The sequence below is a fragment of the Bufo gargarizans genome, chromosome 5 (assembly GCF_014858855.1).
Source record: "Bufo gargarizans isolate SCDJY-AF-19 chromosome 5, ASM1485885v1, whole genome shotgun sequence".
Classification (NCBI taxonomy): Eukaryota; Metazoa; Chordata; class Amphibia; order Anura; family Bufonidae; genus Bufo; species Bufo gargarizans.
Window position 1 is genome coordinate 120,838,202 of NC_058084.1, and position 25,227 is coordinate 120,863,428.

The following is a 25,227-nucleotide window of genomic DNA, read 5'->3' on the forward strand; positions in this document are numbered from 1 at the left end:
TGTGTCTGTACAGAAGTCTGAGGGGCTCTTGTCTCTATAGGAACACAGGTGGGCGGGGATGTCATGTGACTACGCCTCTGAAGATGCTTGCTGCAATGCATGCTGGGATATTTACTTTAACTTTTACAGCTGTAAATGTATGTTTTAATGTAACTGTGAAGCACGTTGTGCAACAACATTGCAATTAAATGTGCTATATAAAAAAATAAAAGTTCAAATGCATTTCTCCTCTATCAAGCTTGCCATGTGCACTTTTTAAATGTGATCAATCAATTGGTTAGTGTAATGTTTACTATCTTTACTCACTCCAAACACTCCACACAGTTACTCTGCCCACTCCATAAAGTTACTGTGCCCAGTCCAGTTGTAGACTGCTGGTGGAGGCAAGAACACTTCACACAATTTCCCCAGAAATTTTTGCTTTTCTAGATTTGTAAGCAATTCTTAAAATTTTTAGGAAAAATTTCCAAAACCCACTTTTAAGGACCAGTTCAGGTCTGAAGTCACTTTGTTGGGCTTACATAGTGGAAACCCCCATAAATGACTCCATTGTAGAAGGAAAATGGAGATCAAATTTCACTTTTTTGGCAGATTTTACATTTTAATCCATTTTTTTCTTTAACACATCGAGGGTTAACAGCCAAACAAAACTTAATATTTATTACCCTGATTCTGCGGTTTACAGAAACACCCCACATGGTCGTAAAGTGACGTAAGGGCACACGGCAGGGCACAGAAGAAAAGGAGCTCCATATGGTTTTTGGAAGGCAGATTTTGCTGCACTGGTTTTTAGATGCCATGTCCCATTTAAAGCCCACTGATGCACCCTTACAGTAGACACTCCCAAAAGTGACCCCATTTTGGAAACTATGGGATAAGGTGCCAGTTTTATTAATACTATTTTGGGGTACCTATTATTTTTAATTGCTCTATATTAAAAAATTTTCCAGAGGCAAGTTAACCAAAAAATGGCTGTTTTGGCACTGTTTTTATTTTTTACAACATTCATCTGACATGTGCTATTTTTATTGAGCAGGTTGTTGCAGACGCAATGATATCAAATATGTCTACTTTCTTTGTTTCAGTTTTTTTCAGTCTCCAATTTCTGAACAACTTATTTTTTTGCAGGGGCTCGTTTTATGTGGTGTGAACAGGGCATAAAGATAACTTGGCATGCAACTCCGTTTCAAAGTGCCAAGGTCACTACATTTCTCTGATCGACATGCAGATGTCTCACAAAAAGTTTCAAAAAGCTGGTCACGTGGCATGCCTTTTTGTTTTTAACCCTGTTTATGCTCATGTCAACAGGATTTTTTTTGGCCTATAACACTATTGACAATTCTTACTCAATATCTATGGTAAAACCTAGTACCGTATATTTCCAAAAGAACCATACATCATTCCAAGATATTTGGTGAGATTTAAAGGTTCAATAAATGGAATAAATTTGCCTACCCTGGCAGGACAAACACCGAAGTGATCAAACCCTTTTCTGGCTTTTACACTTACAGCATGTACATAAATATATTTAGAAGATCGCAATGCAAACATTAAACAAGTGAACCAAGGAAGCCAATCATGTTCATAACTGGGGGTGTTTTATTAATCAGATTCGACTCATGATCATTTCTCCCATAGCCTTTCAGCTGAAACTGTAACAGACAAAATGCATTTTAAAATGAATGTGGTGGTTTAATAACAGACAGACAAGTTACAATGTGCCCCATTTTGAATAGTTGGTAAAATTGGCATTTTTTTAATAACATATACATTTTTTTATTAAATATGTAAAAAGATAAAACGCAAGTTATTCACATATTCATAGACAAAAAAAACTACTCTATCATGCGACAAGTCATGTGTATGGTAAAATGAGCGTGATCCATCCGAATAAGACTCTTGCCATCTAATCAGGACTTCATTACCTATTTATATTTAACAATACATATGTTTACATTCCTTTCAGTTTACATTTCATATATAATTTTGTATGATGTGCTATCCAGAAAAATTAAAATATAACAGAAGAAAATGCCAAAAGAAAGCGGGGGGAAAAAACAGGCATTGTTAATGTACAGCAATACAATCCATAGAAAACGGTCTCACTTAATTGTCAGTTCCGAAAGCCATTTCCACATGGCTCCACGTGCTGCTTCTACAGGATCTATACACAGGGGAGAAAGCTATATCTATAGGATCGGCTGACCATCTAATGTATGCATGTGTATAAGGCCTACCAAATCTCCCCCGAATGCTGAAGTTGATGCCGATCCTTTTGTTCTCAGGAGAAAAACTGCTGCCAGAATTTTTGGGCAGCAGCTTTCTCTCTTCTTCCCATTTACTACATAGGCATCTTGTATGGGAGGATCTGGAGAGATAGCTGTCGGCACTGGCATCACTGGTGTGATCCATCTGATTCTTCTGTCTCCATAGAGCTGGACAGACGTCTCATCAGCCATGGTGAGATATTTGCCGTTGCATCGCTTTCTTGAGACATCACTGATTAGAATCGTTTTTGCATTCTATACATTTTGAATATTGGTTTGCGATATAAAAAAAAAAGCTTCTACTGCAGAGACCACAGGGATCTGAACAATGTACTAAAAGTTTGCATGATGCTTGTTAAGAAGGTAGTCATCCAAGCCTTCAATAAGCCAAACATCTGATAAATAATAGAGGTAGTACATATATGGGGAAGATTATATTACTGGTGTCATTGTATACTCAAGTCTGTTAATACTGCATTCAGAGAAATATAGTGCACCACAGCAGCTTAACAAGCATTTTATGATATTTCTGTTTATATTAAATTACTGCATCTTATGCTTAGGCAGATGCCAATTAAGTGAGTATGTGTATTTCTAGAGAAGTCATGTTGCTGTATTCCTGTTTGTTACATGACAGTTTCTACGTGTGTTCTAGCTCTTCGGCAGTGATCTGGTCAGTCAATAATTCAGGTTAGGGTGCAACCACCTGGCCATGCACGCTTTGCGGACTGCAATCTGCAAAATACAAACACTGTCCGTGTGCACCCCGCCTCGTTGACTTTAATGGGCCCACAATTTGCAACACGCGACAAACAATAAGACATGTCCTATCTTCTGCGGAGTGGCCACACGGACCCAGAAGCACAAAGAAAGGCTTCCGGGTCCGCGAGGCCACAAAGCAAAAGATAGGCTGCAACGTGTGGATCGTGGAACAATAGAAGTCAATGAGTTTGCACTGCAATGCGGCGTGCACACGGCCTGGTGTCATGTTTTGCGGTCCGTAAAATGGACAGCACCGTGTGAATGCACCCTTACTGTTATAAAACTGATGTTATGACTGAATACAAATCTCCTCAAGATGACTTTTCAGCCTGACTCAGTAATACTAAGTTAGTGTCGGACTGGTGTGGGAAATGCTGGCGGCTCTCAAGCCTTCAGCAAACGCTTGAGAAGAGGAAAACTTCAAATTAACAATTATGTCAATAACTCAAGATTATTAAATATCAAAACATCGGAGTATGTATTTATATGATTAAAAAAATAAAGAACAATTTAAAAGAACAATAAAAAGAAAAACATTTGTACTGCATATAACATCTGTACCTCCTCAGTAGGCCCTCTGGTGCATGAGCTCTGCATGCTTCAGTCCGACACCAACATCCCATAGCTACTGTGTGTGCTGTAAGTGGTTTTCTACTACTTTAACAATAACAAAATAAAAATGTAATAAACTCTTAGAAAAAATATTAATAAAACATGTATTTTGACAACAATAGAGCTGTATCGGGGAGTGATGAAGATTTTAGGGGTGAAAAATGTATGCAGTTCAGGAATCTCATTTTTTTTTTCCTTGCAAGAAAAAGTCCTGATGTTATGGAAGACCTAGGAACAAATACATTACCTTGAATTAATGTCTCATGCCCTCCACTGATATCCGTGGACTACTGGCATCAGGTGGGTGAATCTTTACTACATGTAGGAGAGTGATCAGATCGCATTTTTGAGTGCAATTATTTTCCTTTAGGATAAATTAACCAAACGAACCCCCTAAAACAGGTCAACACTTTCTCAGCTACAAGCCAGCAGCCGTTTCTCCTTAACATGATACATTAACCTGGTACACGTGTTTTTTTTTCTTGTTTTTTTCTTTTCTGTTAACTTAGCACTTTTACATTCGTGATACGTGGTAGTAATGGTTCCTATGTATGACATGTATATATAAATATTGTACGATATTACAATTAGAAGCAAGCAGTTTGGAAAACAAGGAAATGGCTCAATTACAAATAAATAAAAAAATATGGAAAAGATTTGAAAACAATTTAAAAACAGTCAAGTGGTACAAGCTGCTGCCGAGTAGCCCCACACCTCTCACTTTAGCTTGGGCTGGAATAACTTCTGTAAACACTTCTTGGGAAAGTAACTGGTACAGAATGTGGTGGTTTGCTGGCACTCACTATAGTACATTACATGGTAGGGGTGTGCCGAGTGTGACTGGCCACACATTGCTCTCTTGAAAGAAAGTTCCACGTGAAATGACAACAGTGAGGGGAGCGGAAGGGAGGAGGTGGGGGTCAGTACTCGTCCTGTTGCTGTGGATCCTCCTGAACATGGTCATGATCATCGCCATCGTGATGGTCTGTTTGGCCCTCCTGAATAGGGACAAAAAAAATACAAAATTGTAGCTCATATGACTTATGGGAAAAAGGAAGCATGCAAGAAGACAAGGTGATCTTAGTACACAGATATCATAGTTTGTTTAGGCTACTTTCATACTAGCGTTTTTGCAGATCCTTCTCCATTCAGAATGCATTGGGCAAAACTAATCCGTTTTGGACCGCTTCTAAGAGCCCATGACAGATCTCAGAAACGGAAAGCCAAAACGCTAGTGTGAAAGTAACCTTACAGCTATACATTTGTGTGAAGTAGATACTTTAAAGTTTCAAACCATTAGGTAGATATGCTTATACAATGCAAACTGTCTTAATATTCCACGCTAATCCAAAAGAGCCCTGAAAAGGTCATAGACTTTGCTGGAAGTAATTTTCGGAATACAATGGAGGACTAGACACATAAAAGAGGTCCAAAAGCAAAGAAGGGGGTCCATGTCAGATTCACACAGGCCCCCTAATAATCTAGTAACCATCCTGATCTGAGTCTGCTTTTGTTACATTAGGACATATAGGCTGTTTTTTTTTTTTTTGTTACATTAGGACATATAGGCTGTTTTTGTGTCTGTATATGCATTAGCCCAGATGGCGATTGGAGATGTTGATGGCACTTAGTAAAGATCTGGCACAATTGCCTGTGCATTGTGACTTCATCCTTAGCTCAATTTTAATAGTTCTGTCTTGTCACACTAAAGGTTATCTGTGGCACTTTTGTACTTCTAGACAACTATAGTTGTGTTTTTTTTTTTTTTTTTCATTTTACCTGTATAATTAAAAAAGTCTCTTTCCACATTGGATAAATGTAGCGCTTCACCAGTCAAGGAGTGGATTCTTACAGTTAAAATGTACCTCCAGTTATAAGAATATTTTCATATATGAATAGCACAGGTGCTTATTAGAAACTTTGTAATATCTTAAAAAAGATTTATGGTTCCTTGTGGGCTTCTCAGGTTGCTCTCCACCTCCGTTCCTTCACTCAGCCTTTTATCTCTAATTGCCCGGTCCACCCTTATACATGAAAGTCTATGGAGAAGGGTGGGTACTGCTGTCAGCTAAGTGATTTATTACTCCGAACAGTGTAACAACCTTATACTATTAGATATAGTAGGTTCAATAGTGGCAAGTGTAGCACAGCTAAGAAACTGTAGTTTGTGTGTCCCTCATCCAGGAACCTCCTCCTCCCCCACCTCTCTCCATAGATGTCAATGTTAAAAGCAGGAAAGAGCAAAGTGGCCAGATAAAAGCAAATAGCAGCAGCCTTTTTCTTGAGGAGTGTGACCCATATAAGAATTTCCCTGTCTTAGGCACCACTAGAATATTTAAAATGCTTCACTAAAAAGCTTCCATTACAGGTTTTTAAATAGTTTTACTTAAGGGTACGTGTATACACTAAAACTGTAGGCAAAAACAAAATATAAAGTGTGTAGTGCTGAATTACATAGTTTTCATTGCGAGTAGTATCACCCAGAAGTATGTAAAGAGAAATCAGAAGAACAATGCATTATACTGTACATTCATTGCTGCCATAGAAGATAATATATTATGGAATCCATTAGTACTATAGAGGGTTACGAGTGAAGAACACCACAAACCCCACATCTGCTGGAATTTAGCCGGGAACCCACAATTCTTATACATATTTTTTTCCCTAAAAAGGACAATGTATTTCACTTAAGTCTTCCATTAGGAAAGAGATGGGTGGACATTTTCTCATGATAGGACCAAGCTGTGTGATTGGGAAGACCTAAAAGACAAACCTTAGGAGAGGAGGTACACTACTTCTATTCTGAACAGAATGAGTCAATGTAGGAGCAGCCTCAGAAAATTATTATTAAAATGTGCCTGCTGAGTTGGCAATGTTGATTTATTGTAGAAGGCTATTTACCGATATGAAGGAATCTGACTGGAGTGAGGTAGCACTGATATAGTACATAGAACTGTAAATTGTATTCTTTGCAACTGGGGAGACCAGTAAGTCAGATCCCGTTGCTTCTGCTCAATCTTCATATATGTCCTTTAAATGTTTAACTACTAATCTTACAAATGCAGTTCTTTCTTTAATTCTGTTTTAATAGCCGTCTCCTCAACAAGACTACATGAATACAAATACACAAAGCATTTACCACTTGCAGCCACTAGGGGGAGGCAGAAGAAAACCAATGTGCCTCTTATTGCCAATGACCTATTTACAGATTGCTCTCTGGACATGCAGATGTATGTGTTCTTCAGTAGCAAAGTCTTCTAGCTTTAAATGGATTTTTAGAAATGTAATTTTAGCAGAGCCACAAGACACGGATAGAGGTTCATTTTTAATTAACTATTACACATGCACACTCTTAATACCATTAGCGCCTTACTTGTCGTGTTTTCCAGATTGAGCCATTTGTTAGTGGCATCTATATTTAGGACCAGCTTGGTCTCATTTCCATTAACACATATACAACTATACAAATTAATTTACCGTAACAAAATTTGAATTGGCACTTTCATATCTACACCACACTATACAGTATGTAAGATTGTGTACAAATGCACAAAAAAGCCATCCATAAGGCTGATGAATTTTATGCATGGAAAGGGATTTACAGTAATCCCCAGGTCAGATGAGGCAACAACCGTTAATATGGCATTATTTGGATCAGGAACATCACAATGTGATTATAAAAAAAAAAAGACAAAATAATAATAATAAAAAGCACATCAAAAAGCAAACCATGGAGCACCACGAAATAGAATCCAATGATATTGCCAGCCACAGGAATCAATGTTCTCTGATTCCACTACAGCAATGATATCTATAGTGCAACAACCTGCTATGGGCACTGTTATTTCCTCTTCACCAAGTCTCCATCTCCGGCTACTTTCACACTAGCGTTTTTTGTAACGCTTCCATTTCTGATAATACAACCATCTGCATCCATTATGAACGGAGCCGGTTGTATTATCTTTAACATAAACATGGATCCATCATGAACACCATTGAAAGTCAGTGGGGGACGGATCCGTTTTCTTTTGTGTCCGTCTTGCTCCGCATCCTAGGACGGAAAGCAAACCGCAGCATGCTGCTGTTTGCTCTCCAGTATGGGGACTCAAGCAAACGTAACAGGATGCTTTTTGGAGCTTTCCATTCTGTTCAGTTACGTTTTGTCCCCTTTGACAATGAATGGGGACAAAACTGAAGTATTTTCTTCTGGTATTGAGACCCTATGACGGATCTCAATACTGGAAAATAGAAACGCTAATGTGAAAGTAGCCCCAGTGAAGCAAAACTTATACATCAATCTTATTTGGACATTGAAACTACTGTAGAACCAACTTGTGTAAGGATTAAAAGAGATTAAAAATGGGTACATTTTTCTGAAATACAGTATATGCTGGCCATATGTCTATTCATCCATCCATCCCAAGATGGACCTCCACACAGGAACTTGGGCTTTTGTCAGTTATGTGAAACAAGTCCGGACTTTTCAGCTGGGAATAATGTGTTGTTGAAGTATGTATTGTGGCCTCTAGCAGAAAATGACTGGCTTCCAGCAGTGAGATTATAATAATAATGGAGAGGATCTGGGCAAAGGATGGAAATCACATTCCAACCACAAATCAAAAAGTAAAAGCTTGTTTAACTCAATCTTTAATCACTATGTGTGCAGAGGAAAGGACATTGTGTATTTGGTCATCATACCCAAATAGGCATTATGGGAGCTTGGCCACCTGGCAGTGAGGATCCCACTGATCCTGAGAATTAAGGGCCACAGCTCTGGTTTAGCTCTGCACCCCCTTCTAAATTTTCCATGCACAGCAGCGTTCCCCACCGGCTGTCTGTCAGGAAAGTGCAGCAAGCCCCATTCACTTGACTGTGGCCTGCACAGCCAGAGACACGGGTGTGTGACTCTGTTGAAGGGTTAAAAATCTAAAATAAATTAATATGATAAATATATAGCTCAGAGATCGGACATCCAAGAACCATAGAGTAATGGCATATCATATCCTAGTGATCTGTAATCACTTATATACGCAAGATGGAAATACCTCTTTGTTTCTCTTGAAGAACATGCTGATTAGAATTGTTCCATTTGACATTCTAGATCACAAATAAATAGTGATTTGGGTAGAAAGTATGAACATACTTAAGAGTCACACACTAGAAAACCATAAAGTTACATATTTTAATACAAAAAACATGACTTTGGATGCATACAGGGATGCTTAGGTTTATATATCTAATATATAAAGCTGAGTGTATGTATGTATGTCTACTAAAAGAATCCACACCGTTCCATTTACAATCAATACATTTGGCACACAGGTACATCAGGTGTCCGGAAAGGTTTTAGACCAGGTCTCAGCTCTCTAGGACGTACCGTTCCTGAGATATTACAAAAAAAATGCATTAGCCAATAGAAGCTTGGTCACATGACCCTTATCAGCCAATAGAAGCTCGCAGATCCTCCAGCCCCCACATACACAGTTTTACTCCAGGTTTCCATAACAACCCAGCCATTTATCTTCACTGCTGTAGGAGAGCTTTAAGGAAAGCTGTCACCAGGATAATCGCTATTAAAGTAAAGCCATGGCCTAATAGCACTCAGTACCTTATTTCCAGAGGTGCCTTTGTTCCAGCAATAGATGTATTTAGCCTCAGAAAATCTAGTTTATTTGGTATGCAAATGAGCCAGTAAGGTGCCCAGAGGGGCGTCACTCTTGCAGGAAGGAGCCAAGACACGCCCCCAGCCACAATGTGTCCACCCTCAAAAGACTTAAAACCCCGCCCCCAGGTCCAGCTAAGCCACGCCTCTCCCACTCCTGAGCCGACGTGGGATTGAAAAATTAAGTTAAAAATCACCTTCTAGGGCCCGCTAAACCACGCCCCGATCGGGTTAGACCATGCCCCCTCCACTCCTCTGCCGACAGGGATTGAATAAATGAAGGTAAAAATCAACTTCTGTCAGCTGCCACGCCCCTCCCACTCCTGAGCCGACGTGGGATTGAAAAATTAAGTTAAAAATCACCTTCTAGGTCCCGCTAAACCACGCCCCGATCGGGTTAGACCATGCCCCCTCCACTCCTCTGCCGACAGGGATTGAAAAAATGAAGGTAAAAATCAACTTCTGTCAGCTGCAGAGGTGGGAGTGAGGGTGACTTACTCCCTACAGCTCACACTCAGACAGTGCTGCTGTCTTAGAGTGAGCTGTTCAAAAGGACAAACCCCCGAACCAGTAAAGGTCACTGTTAAGAGGGCGGGCTCCTGTGGAGGTCACTGTCAAGGGGATGGTATGCTGTGAAAGTCACTGTTAAAGGGGAAGGCTGCGGTAAAGGTCAAAGTTAAGGGGGTGCCTGCTGTGGAGGTCCCATTTTAAGGGACGGGGCACTGTCAGTGTTAAGGGGTGGGGGGCTGTGGAGGTCACTGTTTTGGGGGCGGGGTGCTGTAGATGTCACTGTTATAGTGGATAGTGTTGTTATTTAACGACATGCACAAACATTAAATGAAATAGATTAAATATACTAAATATACCCAGGTGAAGCCGGGTCCTTCAGCTAGTATTTTTATATTATTATAATCTCACTGCTGGAAGCCATATATTTATTTAGTTCATGCTTAGTGCAATTGCCTGTATTATGTATGTATACCCCTTTTTATATGTACAGCGCTATGGAATGATGGGCGCTTTAATAATTAATAATAATAATTTATTTTCTATTTTTTATGGAAAACTTAATAAAGAAACATGTCTGCCAATTTTGATTTAAAACAAAAAAAAAAAGGAAAGCTGGTTAAAGTTGTTGTGTGGCTTGGAGGAGACAACCCAGGAGTCATGTGCCCTTGAACATACAAAAAAATCTGCTGCTCGGCTCCTGGCCTCTTCTGGTCCCCACAGGACCAGGAAGAAGCTTGATTACATGCCTCAGCAGCTTAAAGCATACATCACTGCTGTGATGTAGCGTCCAAGCTGCTGTGACCACTGAGGCCAAGAACCACAGCGGTCACAGGACCAAGCCACTTCTTGGCCCTGTGGGACCTGGAACTGGCCAGGCACGGAGCTTCAGTGGGACCGTGCACAGATGTCTTTTTTTTTTGTTTTTTTTTATGTTCAGGGGAGGAAACCTGGGCTTCAAGGCTCTACAATCCCTTTAATGATTTGCAGTTTCTTGTGCTCTGAACTTCTGCTAATGGATAGAAGTTGCTCCTATTAGCCATGTTGGAGTTAGGCCGAGTTCACACGAACGTGTGTGACCCGTGCTCGTGCTGCGGCCCGCAAATAGCGGGCCGCAATGCACTATCGCCGGCTGTAGGTCAGCCGCATCAGATGGCGGACCCATTCACTTTAATGGGTCCGCGATCTGCCCGTTCCGCTAAAAGATAGGACATGCTCTATCTTTTTGCGGAACGGAGGTATGGGACGTAACCCCACGGAAGCACTCCGTAGTGCTTCCAAGGGGTCCCGTCCCGTGCGGCCGTTCCGCGATTCCGGATTTGCGGACCCATTGAAGTGAATGGGTCCGCATCCGCAATATGGCCACAGATCACACACGTTCGTGTGAACTTGGCCTTAGTGTCTGTATGGCTTTTCATCCCTCATCAGTATTCCTTCCACTCTGTCCATTAGATTTGACTGACTGAATCCATGCCTATAACTGCAGAGCAGTATAATATCCCAGCCCTTCACTACATCCTAATACTGAATATATCAGCAGTTATTGCTAGATCACCAGTGAAATGTATTAGTCAGCAAGGGCATGATGGGCAATTTACTCCAGGCAGAATATCAATGATGGAGGAATTTGCAGCCTGGTGCTTTATTACTCTTGTAATCTACTGTGTTCTACTTAAAAATCTGGACACAAAAAAAACAACTGGCTCCTACTATTAAAAGGTTGCAGATCACTAAAGCTCTCTAAGTTTTGTGCACAGAAATTTACCTGCTCATCTGTCGCATACAGCACATCCATTAACCGCTGGACAAGGTCATCACCTTCTTGTCCGTGTTCTTGGCACAGCAGTTCAATTTCCCTTAGCTTTCCAAAGTAGAAGTCTCTTTCCTTTTCTACTCCCTCTAGGGCAATTTTTAATGAATGCACCTACAAGTAATTACAGAAATGATCACAATAACTTTAATCAGGAGAATTCATTGTACAGCTGTCCAGTCTGATTATGTCTGGTGCCTGTATACTCATAAAGCACATTTACTGTATGGCACCAAAAAAATCCTGGGATTCATAAAGAATAATGAATCCTAATTAGACAGTTAGGGGTCAGATACGATTCTTTAAAAATACAAATACAACTGGGCTATTAAAAATGAATACTGAGGTTCTGTAAGATGGTTAAACCCTGGATGTAATAGGTTTCTGACTAAGGCTGGGTTCACATCACTGTTTAGTTTTCTGTTCTTCTGATCTGTCAAAAGAACAGAACACAAACAAAACAAAAAAAACGGATCCTGTATTTTAAGCAACCATTATGCTCTGTTATGCACATTTTGCACCCATTTGATTTGTTATTTTAGACGGAAAAAAGTTCTACACAAGGCATTTTTTTTTCCTGTCTAAAATAACGAATCTCAAATGGAAATGGCTAAAATGGATGCAAAACGTGCATAACTGAGCATAAAGGATGCGTAAAATACAGGATCCATTTTTTTTATTTTTATTTCTGTTCTTTTGACGGATCCGAAGAACAGAAAATGAAACAGTGATGTGAACCTGGCTTAAGAAATCAAAAGTACAGACTGCAACTGGAATTCAGAACACACGAGGCAGTAGTGAGCACAGTGGTTGCTGCTGTTAATAAAACACATTCATACAACGTTACCTGTTCATTAAGATGTGCAACTTGTGATTCCAAATCTTTATCGCTTTTTACTGAAGAACTGGGAGCTGCCTTCTTTGCAGATGATGGGCGAGATGAAGTGGATCCTGGTTTTGCAATAGGACTTGATTTTGCTGCTCCTGGTGTAAAAAAAAAAAAAAAAAAAAAAAAAGGTCAAATCAGCATGCCATTTTTGCCAGTACAACTGTTTATTTGGAGACTTGCTGCTTGTGCCTACAGAGAATGCAATATATGTAGTAGATGTATGGAGAGATCCATTTAGGGAGCTGCTGTCTTTAAAGGGAACCAGATATAGAGCAGGAGGAGCTGAGCAGACTGATATATAGTTTAGTTAGAAAAGTCCTAGTACAGTGGTGGCGAAGCTATGGCACAACTGCCAAAGTATGGACTCAAAGTCCTCTCCGTGAGCACGTCCACAGGGCCGGATTATAGCCAGGCAGGCCTGGAGTGGCAATCTGGGGGCCGGCCAGTCCGCTCCTTAAATGTGTGCCAATCCTCCACTAGCATTGTGTGGGCCATCAGGAAAATTGCGTACGCAGGAAGGAGTGCTGGTGTCAGCACATCAGACACTTTGCTGCATTTCCGGTGTTTGGGACCCCCCGAGTTGACGTAGGTAGGCCTCAGCCCTGTATATGGACTCCATATTATTGAGGTTCTCCATTGGAGGATGTATGTAAGGCGATTAAGAGCTATGTAATATACTGCCCTGTACATGAATGATGTGGGTTTTGGATTGCAGTCTGGCACTCAGTCTCTAAAAGGTTTGCCATCACTGTCCTAGTATAACCCTTTCCCGACATCTGCCATAGATGTATTGCAGATGTAAGGGAATCTGTCACCAGTAACCTCCCTATCAATCTGTGTGCATAGACACATAGCTGTGGTTCTTTTGGTGATCTGAGGCTTTGTTCTGGAGTTATGATACTTTTTCTTAATATGCAAATTATTAGGCCTTTGGTGTAATGAGGGTGTCACTGTTGCTCTTGTTGCATCTACACTACACTCACTGTGTGGTCCTGTCAATGAAAGCAGCATGGAAAATGCTCAAACTATTAAAATATAAAAGTATTTAACCCATAAGGCGAACCGTGTAATGAAAGAAAATAAAAATGGCCGCATTTTTGGGATGCTTCACTTCCTGTAAAAAAGTTGAATAAAAAGTGGCCATACCCCCCCCCAATGGTATCAATGAGAAAAATACAGATCACCCCACAAAAAATGAGCTCTCACACAGTACCATAGATGTCAATATGAAAATGTTATAGGGGTCATGCCATGTAAAAAAAAAAACAACTAAAACTGCAATTTTTTAAAAAAAGTTTACATTTTTTTTAAACCAAAACTATAAAAAAAAAAAGTGGTATCACTGTAATCATACTGACCCAGAGAATGACGCTAAAACACAGAGGAAATGAAACCTATAAAACTATAGCAGAATTGATGTGTTTTTTTTTCAATTCCACCCCGTTGAGATTTTTTTCAGGTACCCACTACATTGTATGCTATATTAAATGGTGGCATTAGAAATACAAGTAGTCCCACAAAAACAAGTCATCATACGGCTATGTAAATGGCAAAAAAAAAGGGGCACATTTATTAAGACCGGCGTTTTAGATGCCGATCTTAATAAACACCTAAGCTGGTGGTGGTTACGCGGAAGTTATAAAGAGGCGCTGGTCTCTTCAGAACTTCGGCGGATCCTTCGTCCAGTTCTAAATGTAAGAGCTTCCGAGTGGTCTTACATCTAGACCTTTTTCGAAGCCTGAAACGGGTATAGAAAATGGTAAATTAGACAGTCCTGCTGGCCTGTCCCCTTCCCAGTCACGCCCGCAATTTTAGACCTGGCGTGAGCGGGAAGTGTCGCAAATTGTGGCGCAACTAACCATTGTGCCGCAATCTGCGCCTGAAATACACCCAGTATTTTAGCTTAATAAATGACACACATAGTTTTAAAATCTCTGTTCTCTCTGAGCTTAGTCTAGTGGGTGGTTCTATTCTGTGATCAGTCTTGCCTGTATAAGTGTCAATACAGCTATACTTGGTCACTATGAAGCTCTGCCCACTAGATGCCTATGTGCAGATAGAACAAGGATTTAACTGAATAAATTACAAACAAATAAAATACCATATTTTTAGACTATAAGACACTTTTCAGCAAGAAAAAAAATCGTGCTAAAAAGTGCATGTGTCTTTTAGTCTGCAGTCTGCTTTTTTATCTCTTTTTATTGTTTTCTCCATATTTCACATTTTATTGTCTTCTCCAAATTTCATACCCAATCGAGACACATGGTCAACATCAGCGCACATCAGTTCACGTAGCATCATTGCTATTCATTACTTGTTAACATATTCCCTTTCAGACATCCATGCATAGGACTCTCCAAATATTTTTCCCTCAGGTTTAAAAATCAGCAATAACAGGCTCCTCTGTCCTCTGTACTACGCACGCTCACTTCTCACCCTAGACTACAACACTCACTAGATATTTACATTTAATCCTTGTATACTATTCCAACTTATGCCTAACTTGCTCCTCTTCTATCTCCTCTGCCACTCCGATGTATTGATTGTGATGTCTTATTCCTCACCACGGCTGCTCAGCACTATTTCATAGATATAAGGCTTGCTAATTTTTATAACTGTTGTATGTTGCCTGATGAAGAGTCCAGTCCTGAAACGTGGTACTTTTACACTGTCAATAAAAAGGTCAAAAGAGACGACATTTCAAGGCTTTGTATTCCTAGCAGCACCTGGTACAGTCCTCTTTCCAGCACCTACTACAGAGCAGGAGACACATTTCCTTGGATAGGTACATTTAATGAGGTGACCACATCCACCATTAAGGTTTGTTACAATGGTCAGCAGATGACACACTAAGGTTAACAGGAGCTGACCAAAACTATATTAAGCCTACTGCTGCCAGCCGAACACAACCATGCCTGCCTCATAGACATTCTCACTAACATGCTGGACTAGTCACCTTATCTCACATTGTTTAATTGTATATTCCCTATAAATATTTTACATTCTTGGGGTTTTCTGGATAGTTGGTTTGTTGCCTAATAGAATGAGAATGTGTGTTTTAGCATCACATACAGTATTGTGTGGTTTATATGAAAGTTGGCAATGGTGGCAGCACATTTTTGTTATTCATTCTAGATCTGCAAATATACTTTATGTAGTAAAAAAAAAAGTAAAAAAAAAAAAAAAGGGTTTTGCATGATTTAAATACTGATGACCTCTGGATAGGACATCAGTATCTGATCAGTGGGGTCCGAAACCCCAGACCCTGCGATCAGCTGTTTGAGACGGCACCAGCTCTCTTGAGAGCGCTGCAGCCTTCTGTAAGTTTACCAAGCATAGCGTCGTATATTGGCCGTGCTTGGGATCGACGGCTCAGCTACATTCACTTCTATGTGGTTGAGCTGCCCCTAGGCCACGTGCCTAGGGAAAGCTGTGAGAAGGACGTGGCACTACTGTGAGTGCCGCTGATCAGATACTGACCTTTCCATCAGTATTTAAGTCTTGGGAAACCTCTTTAATAAAATATGGTCATCACTGGCCTACCCATTAGGCATGGTTCTATCAACTGCCAAATCTTTTGGCAGTTTTAGAATAGAAACCGTAATGTACAAGTGCTCCCTCAAGATACAATATATTGTCAACATACAGTGGTCTTTCCTGGTCCATAGTAAGTTGAAACTAGACTCAACATACAATGTCTCAGACCCATATCCAACCAATCGACATGGCCATTTCTCTACTGTACTGGTTGTCTAGTAGCCCCTCTTTACACTACAGTGTGGTACTACATGTCTTGTAGTGACCTCTGTCTGTGCCAGGGTGAGCTGCTCTTTTGGATGTTAGGGGAAATAAAAGTAAAATAATTTTTTTTTAAAAATACTAAAAGCAACTAAGTATCTTAGGGTGGTACTCACTCCACTTGTGAGGGGGTGGGTGGGTTTGGGTTTAACAGGAGGAGCACATAGCCTGCCCCTGCACCTCTCACACCAGAGTCGCCTGGAAAAGTTGGTCACACCACAAATCTTATGATGGACTCCAATTACTGGATAGGTCCGAATACTCTGTTTTGGAGAATAGATGTTCCCTTCTTCAGGAGAAGGCAGTAATATATCACCTTTGGATGTCAGGTGAGGGAGGCTTCATTTTATTTTTCTGGTACACTGTATGTTATAAAGGACCCTGAAGAAGCTCCTGTCCTCATCACAAAGTAATTTACAGCTTCCAGCATCTATTCCTGTTATATGTAAGGACTTGCTTTATCCGTCTTAGTTATCTCATTATTTTTTTGAATCTTTATTTTCTCCTATTTTGGGATGACATTTTGAGGCTCTGGAACTAATTACTAGTTTTCCATAGAGTTATGGACTCAAGTTACAATGGTTTGTATCTCTTATTTCTCTAGATGCCAGATTACTGCATAGTTTCTAAACAAATTCACATTTGTTACTTAGTTTTCTTTTGTTTTTCCAGTTGTTAAAGGGGTTTTGTCACTTTAGTAAGTGGCATTTAGTATGTAAAGAAAGTTAATACAAGGCACTTACTAATGTATTGTTATTATCCATATTGCCTCCTTTGCTGGCTGGATTCATTTTTCCATAAAATTATACACTGCTCGTTTCCATGGTTACAGACCATCCTGCAATCCATCAGTGGTGCTTGTGCTTGCACACTATAGGAAGAAATGCCGGCCTCTCTGGTGGCTGGGACTGTGGGATCTCACATAGGCTGGTGCTTTTTCCTATAGTGTACAAGCACGGCTACACTGCTGGATTACAGGGTGGTCATAACCCTGGAAATGAGACGTGTATAACGTGATGGAAAAATTTATGAAGTCAGCAAAGAAAGCAATATGGGCAACCACAATACATTAGGGCTCATGCACACAAACATATTTTCCTTCTGTGTCCGTTCCGTCTTTTTTTGCGGACTGTATGTGGAACCATTAATTTCAATGCGTCCGCAAAAAAAACGGAAGCTACTCCAGGTGCATTCCGTTTCTGTATGTTTGATCCACAAAAAAATAGAACATGTCCTATTATTGTCTGCATTGCGGATAAGGATAGGACTGTTGTCTTAGGGGCCAGCTGTTCCGTTCCAAAATACGGAATGCACACAGACGTCATCGTTTTTTTTTTTGCGGACCGCATATTACATACGGTTGTGTGCTTGAGCCCTTAGTAAGTGGCTTGTATTAACTTTATCTACATAATAAATGCCATTTGCTGAAGTGACAAAAACCCTTTTATAAGCTGGATTCCCAATCTTTGGATGGCATGCCAAATCTGTGTGGGTCTTCTGGAGGTCTTCAGTAAATCAAACTGATAATTGTAAGGCACTGTATGGCTTTGTTCACATCTTCACATGTAGGGAGGCCACAAAGTAGATTCTGTAAAAAATGCTGGTTAAAATAGAGCATCAAGCCGAGCTATTTTGGCCAGTAAATTAAAGGACATCATGGCGGAAACCTGTGAGCCAGGTGGGAATTGTCAGGCGGGCGGTCATCAGCGCTCAACCACTGACACTGAATTTTGGGGACAGCCCACGTGACAATTCACTGCCATTGCGCTTAAAATTAGCTGCCCCAATATTGGACAAACGGGGGGAGACTAGGACAAAATAAAACTGTGCCGCAGTCACAGAAGATACTGCTGCAAAGGTATGCAGCCCTTTGTATTTCTCTGAAGATGTATCCAACCCTAATTAATGAACTTCAAGATGATACCGAATTAGGCTCTCATAATACTGGTCACCAGCTAAAGGCGATGACCGCTTTACCCAAGAAAAACAAGTATTAGTGTCAGTGTCCAAGAATAGGATGGTTTGGTAGTTTCTACCTTACAGCGTGTCTTCCAAAAAGAGGGGGTTGTCCAACTTTTTATTGGTTACATTTTTTTTCCCTCCCCCTGCCCCGCTGGACCTGGGGAGGGAGACACATTTACCTGCTCCTTGACCTTTGGTTCCTTCTTCTTCAGTCTGCCGCATTGGGACATATGGGACTGGAATACAGCAAAGGCAGTGGTGAACCAAAGGAGCCAGAACCAAATGCAGGGAAGCAGGTAAGTATGCTTCCTTCCACAAGTCCAGTGGGGCGAGGAACAAAAAAAAAGCTGGACAACCCCTTTAATTGCAGCACATCTAGTAACTCCTTATTACAGATAGTACACTGTTCTCACGAAAGAACAGAGACCCAAACATCTAGGGCCCTCTGCCAATCTTATTTTGTCCTTTCAAGCAGTAGGTGCTTATTTTTAGCAATCCCTCAATCTAGTGGCATTTTCCAGACACTATTATGAGTCATCAGGCTCCCAGAGCACCTTCTGGGGAAAATGGGGGGAGGAGAAGACTGACTGTACACCATCTCCACGAGCTCTAGATGTGCTGCATGGGAACATTTACATCTTTATGTTCAACCAATCCATGTGATCAGAGGGCAGATCATCCTAAAGAGATGCGACAGTGAATAAATGGAACAAGCCTCATATATTTCCCCTAGAAGTCACATAGCATCAAAAACAGCAAATTCTACAACTTGGATCTTACGTAAAATAACTACATCATAGCAGCAGATTACATCAAATTCATAAGAATGACTGAGGGGTTTGAAGCCCAGGTAAATACACTCCTTTGTACATGATCACACACATTCACAGTCATACTGTAAACTGTGCAGAATAGGATTCTCCAGAAATTTGGAATCGGGGGTCGCAGTACGAGGCCTAAATACAGCTAGCCAGGTCACACCATAGGGGTAAAATGATGATTCTGGATAGTCTATATATGTCTAGCTGGTCTAAGAAGGAAAGTGGAGCATATAATTGGTATTAGAGTTTGACATGCTAACGATATTAATGATTCAGGAATCACAGATGTTAATTTGACTGAATTATACAACATAAGAAGCGATTGCTATGGTAACGGTTTTCTTTTAAGAGTTGGAGTTTCATTAACCCAATTACAAAGAAAAGGAACTTTCTTCATGTAAGTATACATAATATATATAAATATTAATCTATATATCGCTATATTATATACACACTCCACAGTCCACCGCAATTACTATAATTTACGCCAGAATTTGGCGTAAATTAAAGCTCAACTCTTCACCAGCCCTTAGATGGTTATAATATGGAGCTGGGATCCCGGCTGCAACTATAACATCAAACATGCAGGGTCGTCTTTACAACAAGACACATGAGGGCACCTGCCTAGGGTGTCAGGAAGGGGGCGAGCACATCACAGAGAAATCTAATGATTTATGTTGATTCTTTCACCTTAGTGCTGCTTCTCAGCGCTCATCTGCATGTCTCTTTTAACCCTCACACTGCTTACCTACAGATAACGTAACTGAAAGGCAGTGTAAGGCCTCTTTCACACGGGCGAGATTGCCGCAAGGGTACAATGCGTGAGGTGAACGCATTGCACCTGCACTGAATCCGGACCCATTCATTTCTATGGGGCTGTGCAATGCAGGCCCCATAGAAGTGAATGGGGTTGCGTGAAAATCGCAAGCATCCGCAAGCAAGTGCGGATGCGATGCGATTTTCACGCATGGTTGCTAGGAGACGATCGGGCTGGAGACCCGATCATTATTATTTTCCCTTATAACATGGTTATAAGGGAAAATAATAGCATTCTTAATACAGAATGCTTAGTAAAATAGGGATGGAGGGGTTAAAAAAAATTAATAATAATAATTTAACTCACCTCATTCACTTGTTCGTGCAGCCCGGTTTCTCTTCTGTCTTCTTCTTTGATGCCCAGTAAGAAAGGGACGTGTAGTGACGTCACTGCGCTCATCACATGGTCCGTCACATGATCAATCACCATGGTGATGGATCCTGTGATGGACCATGTGATGAGCGCAGTGACGTCACCGCAGGTCCTTTTCCTCAAAGAAGAAGAAAGAAGAGAAGCCGGGCTGCGCGAACAAGTGGATTAAGGTGAGATAAATTTTTATTTATTTTTTAACCCCTCCATCACAATTTTACTTAGCATTCTGTAATAGGAACGCTATTATTTTCCCTTATAACCATGTTATAAGGGAAAATAATAAAATCTACACAACACCTAACCCAAATCCGAACTTCTGTGAAGAAGTCCGGGTTCGGGTTTTGTACCAAAACATGCAGATTTTTCTCACGCGCGTGCAAAACGCATTAAAATGTTTTGCACTCATGCTGAAAATTTACGCATTTTCCTGCGACGCAGCTGCATCCTATCCGGCCCTCACATGTGATGCCCGTATGAAAGAGGCCTAAGGCCTCGTTCACACTTCAGTGTTTGGTCAGTGATTTCCATCAGTGATTTGTGAGCCAAAACCAGAAGTGGAGCCTCCACAGACATGAGGTAGAAGGGAAAGATCTGCTCCTGTTCTGTGTTTAGAGTTGCACCTGGTTTTGGCTCACAAATCACTGATGGAAATCACTGACTAAACACTGAAGTGTGAACGAGGCCTAAGGGTTACATTCCCTGACTTAGTGCTGCAGTTAAAAAAAAGTAAGGCTACTTTCACACTAGTGTTTTTTGTGGATCTGTCATGGATCTGCAAAAACGCTTCTGTTCCAATAATACAACCTCATGCATCCGTCATGAAAGGGTCCGGTCGTATTATGTCTTATATAACCAAGACGGATCAGTCATGAACTCCACTGAAAGTCAATAGGGGACGGATCCATTTTCTATTGTGTCAGAGAAAACAGATCTGTCCCCATTGACTTACATTGTGTGTCAGGATGGATCTGTCTTGCTCCGCATCCCAGGACGGACAGAATAATGCTGCAGACAGTATTTTGGTGTCCGCCTCCAGAGTGGAATGGTGACTGAACGGAGGCAAACTGAGGCATTCTGAGCGGATCCTTTTCCATTCAGAATGCATTAGGGCAAAACTGATCCGTTTTGGACGGCTTGTGAGAGCCCTGAACGGATCTCACAAACGGAAAGCCAAAATGCTAGTGTGAAAGTAGCCTGAGTGATAAGAAAACATCAGAGCAGTCAGGTGAGGAGAAAGGTGAAACCAGTACACAGTATGTCCCTTATGTACATTTCCAACCAGCAGAGAGGGTTTCTCTGCTTGTCGCACAGTCTTTGTCAGACTGGATTGCCTAGGGCTAATCAGTAAAATGTACTTGTGGAGCCCACTGTCCAGATACATGCAAATATTATCAGCTCCCAAAGCGGTAGACAGCAGAGGACCAGTCTGAGCCGGCACACAGCAAACCATTCTATAATCCACACACCGACACCAAAGCGGTAAAGTTCCTCAGTATAAGGCCTCATGCACACGACCGTGCAGTTTTTTTTTGGTCTGCAAACCGCGAATCCTCAAGAAAGTAAGCTGCCCGTGTGCCTTCCTCAATTTGCAGAACGGAACAGGCGGCCCATTATAGAAATGCCTATTCTTGTCCGCAAAACGGACAAGAATAGGACATGTTATATTTTTTGGCGGGGCCACGGAACAACGGATGCGGACAGCACACGGAGTGCTGTCCGCATCTTTTGCGGCCCTATTGAAGTGAATGGGTCTGCACCGAAGCCGCAAAAACTGCGGCTCGGATGCGGACCAGAACTACGGTTGTGTGCATGAGGCCTAATTAAGACCCCAAAAAGCAGCGGCCACAGAATAAAGGTGGCCATACATCTAGCAAGAGATAATGCTCATTCAGCTAAGGGATGTTAAATTCTTGTCTTCAGGCCTGTGAACATGGAGGCATTTTATAAGGACCACCCACAGATGATGTCCACGTCCTGTCTGCTTTTCTTGCAGACCCACTCACTCAGTGAATGAATTTTGATGGAGAAAATCAGCGCTGGATGGAGCATGCTATCATTTTTTATAGCATGCACCATCAATTGATGGAGAGGTCTTCAGTGCATTAGGTTTATTTTTTACCGACAGCTGTGTAAGTGTACAGGTCCTTCTCAAAAAATTAGCATATTATTGATAAAGTTCATTATTTTCTGTAATGTACTGATAAACATTAGACTTTCATATATTTTAGATTCATTACACACCAACTGAAGTAGTTCAAGCCTTTTATTGTTTTAATATTGATGATTTTGGCATACAGCTCATGAAAACCCCAAATTCCTATCTAAAAAAATTTGCATATCATGAAAAGGTTCTCTAAACGAGCTATTAACCTAATCATCTGAATCAACTAATTAACTCTAAACACCTGCAAAAGATTCCTGAGGCTTTTAAAAACTCCCAGCCTGGTTCATTACTCAAAACCACAATCATGGGTAAGACTGCCGACCTGACTGCTGTCCAGAAGGCTATCATTGACACCCTCAAGCAAGAGGGTAAGACACAGAAAGAAATTTCTGAACGAATAGGCTGTTCCCAGAGTGCTGTATCAAGGCACCTCAGTGGGAAGTCTGTGGGAAGGAAAAAGTGTGTCAGAAAACGCTGCACAACGAGAAGAGGTGACCGGACCCTGAGGAAGATTGTGGAGAAGGACCGATTCCAGACCTTGGGGGACCTGCGGAAGCAGTGGACTGAGTCTGGAGTAGAAACATCCAGAGCCACCGTGTACAGGCGTGTGCAGGAAATGGGCTACAGGTGCCGCATTCCCCAGAAACAGCGGCAGAAGCGCCTGACCTGGGCTACAGAGAAGCAGCACTGGACTGTTGCTCAGTGGTCCAAAGTACTTTTTTCGGATGAAAGCAAATTTTGCATGTCATTCGGAAATCAAGGTGCCAGAGTGGGAGAGGGAAATGCCAAAATGCCTGAAGTCCAGTGTCAAGTACCCACAGTCAGTGATGGTCTGGGGTGCCATTTCAGCTGCTGGTGTTGGTCCACTGTGTTTTATCAAGGGCAGGGTCAATGCAGCTAGCTATCAGGAGATTTTGGAGCACTTCATGCTTCCATCTGCTGAAAAGCTTTATGGAGATGAAGATTTCATTTTTCAGCACGACCTGGCACCTGCTCACAGTGCCAAAACCACTGGTAAATGGTTTACTGACCATGGAATTACTGTGCTCAATTGGCCTGCCAACTCTCTTGACCTGAACCCCATAGAGAATCTGTGGGATATTGGGAAGAGAAAGTTGAGAGACGCAAGACCCAACACTCTGGATGAGCTTAAGGCCGCTATCGAAGCATCCTGGGCCTCCATAACACCTCAGCAGTGCCACAGGCTGATTGCCTCCATGCCACGCCGCATTGAAGCAGTCATTTCTGCAAAAGGATTCCCGACCAAGTATTGAGTGCATAACTGAACATAATTATTTGAAGGTTGACTTTTTTTGTATTAAAAACACTTTTCTTTTATTGGTCGGATGAAATATGCTAATTTTTTGAGATAGGAAATTTGGGTTTTCATGAGCTGTATGCCAAAATCATCAATATTAAAACAATAAAAGGCTTGAACTACTTCAGTTGGTGTGTAATGAATCTAAAATATATGAAAGTCTAATGTTTATCAGTACATTACAGAAAATAATGAACTTTATCACAATATGCTAATTTTTTGAGAAGGACCTGTATATTTACATGAGATGTTTTTAACCGCAGTCAATGTGTATTAAAAAGGCGTTTAAAACCGCACTCAGTTTTACCGGGTTTGCTCAAGTTTTGTGATGTGGTTATGTGCCATGCATTTTTACCAGGGTAAAAACGTAAGATAAATGTCACTCGTATACATTACATGGCCAATAACCACACCACAAAAACCACAGCAATTTATACCGCATGTTCAAAATCATGTTTTGGAGCTGTACCCTCAAATCAAGAGGCAGCTTTAGCTGAATTAAAGGGACTGTGTCATCAGAAAATGACCTGCTTTTGGCGACACATTTCCTTTAATAGGGAATGTGAGCTCTAAACGTGCCTAGGATAGCATAAACTCTAAATACAGTCCTGGAAACACGGGTCTTCTGCTCCACAATCCAATGGCAACATACTTTACACCACACCAACACACACTTTGGAGCAGCAGCAACAGCACCATGAATACCCATGACATTTCATGAAGTTTTGGACCTCATGTTGGTGTCCCTTCCAGAGGGATTTTGTATATCTGTAGTGAGTTATGCAACAGAGGGGAGTTTTATTCCCCACGCGCTTCAGCATTCTCCTGTGACTCTGTGTGGTCTACTGTTCCGTGGCTGAGCTGCTGTTGCTCCCAGATGCTTCCACTACAAAATAATAGCACTTAAGGGGCATTTACAGGTGCCAGGTGAGCAGGCAATTATCTGGAAGGAACAGTTCCTTCTCGATAACTGCTCATCAGTGGAAGTAAAGTGTTGCATTTACATTGCAAAGGTACCGTATCATCCTATCTCTTCAGTAAGACCCATGCTACTACCCGTGTTTGTCTAAGGAGATTGCACAACTGTGTTACACAGTAACTACGGTAGGAGTGTGCACATACTTTTGTCATAGTGTATTTACATTATATGATACATAGCTATACTTCTAAATATATTTAAAGTTTGGAAAAAACTGTTTCTCATCACGTTTATTTAATTACATGGCCAAAATATTCACTGGTTAATTGGTTGCCTGTAAACAACAATTCTGGTAGTTCTGGCAATCTCTCCTATACTAGCATACAAACACCATATACTATACTACATTGTTAAGAGATTAGTAAGCAGGAACATGTTATTTGCAAAAAAAAATACATGAAAACAAAACTGCAGTAGAGATGCACATTTCTGTGGAGCGATTTTGGAAAACTAGAATGAAAATATCCATTCTATATTGTAGACTGCT

At 41.0% G+C, this 25,227-nt stretch overlaps 1 protein-coding gene across 3 annotated transcripts in view; it reads right to left on the bottom strand.

The window, feature by feature from the left end:
- Positions 1–1,576: 1,576 nt before the first annotated feature.
- The window catches only part of MAPRE2 (microtubule associated protein RP/EB family member 2), a 195,049-nt gene continuing 171,398 nt past the window's right edge, over positions 1,577–25,227 (bottom strand). For all 3 annotated transcript variants that reach the window (XM_044293578.1, XM_044293580.1, XM_044293577.1), the window contains 3 exons: positions 12,468–12,604; positions 11,576–11,734; positions 1,577–4,639 (listed from right to left, as the gene is read on the bottom strand). In XM_044293578.1, coding sequence (XP_044149513.1) covers positions 4,562–4,639; positions 11,576–11,734; positions 12,468–12,604 — 374 coding nt within the window. In that variant the 3' untranslated portion in view covers positions 1,577–4,561. The remainder of the gene's footprint in view (positions 4,640–11,575; positions 11,735–12,467; positions 12,605–25,227) is intronic.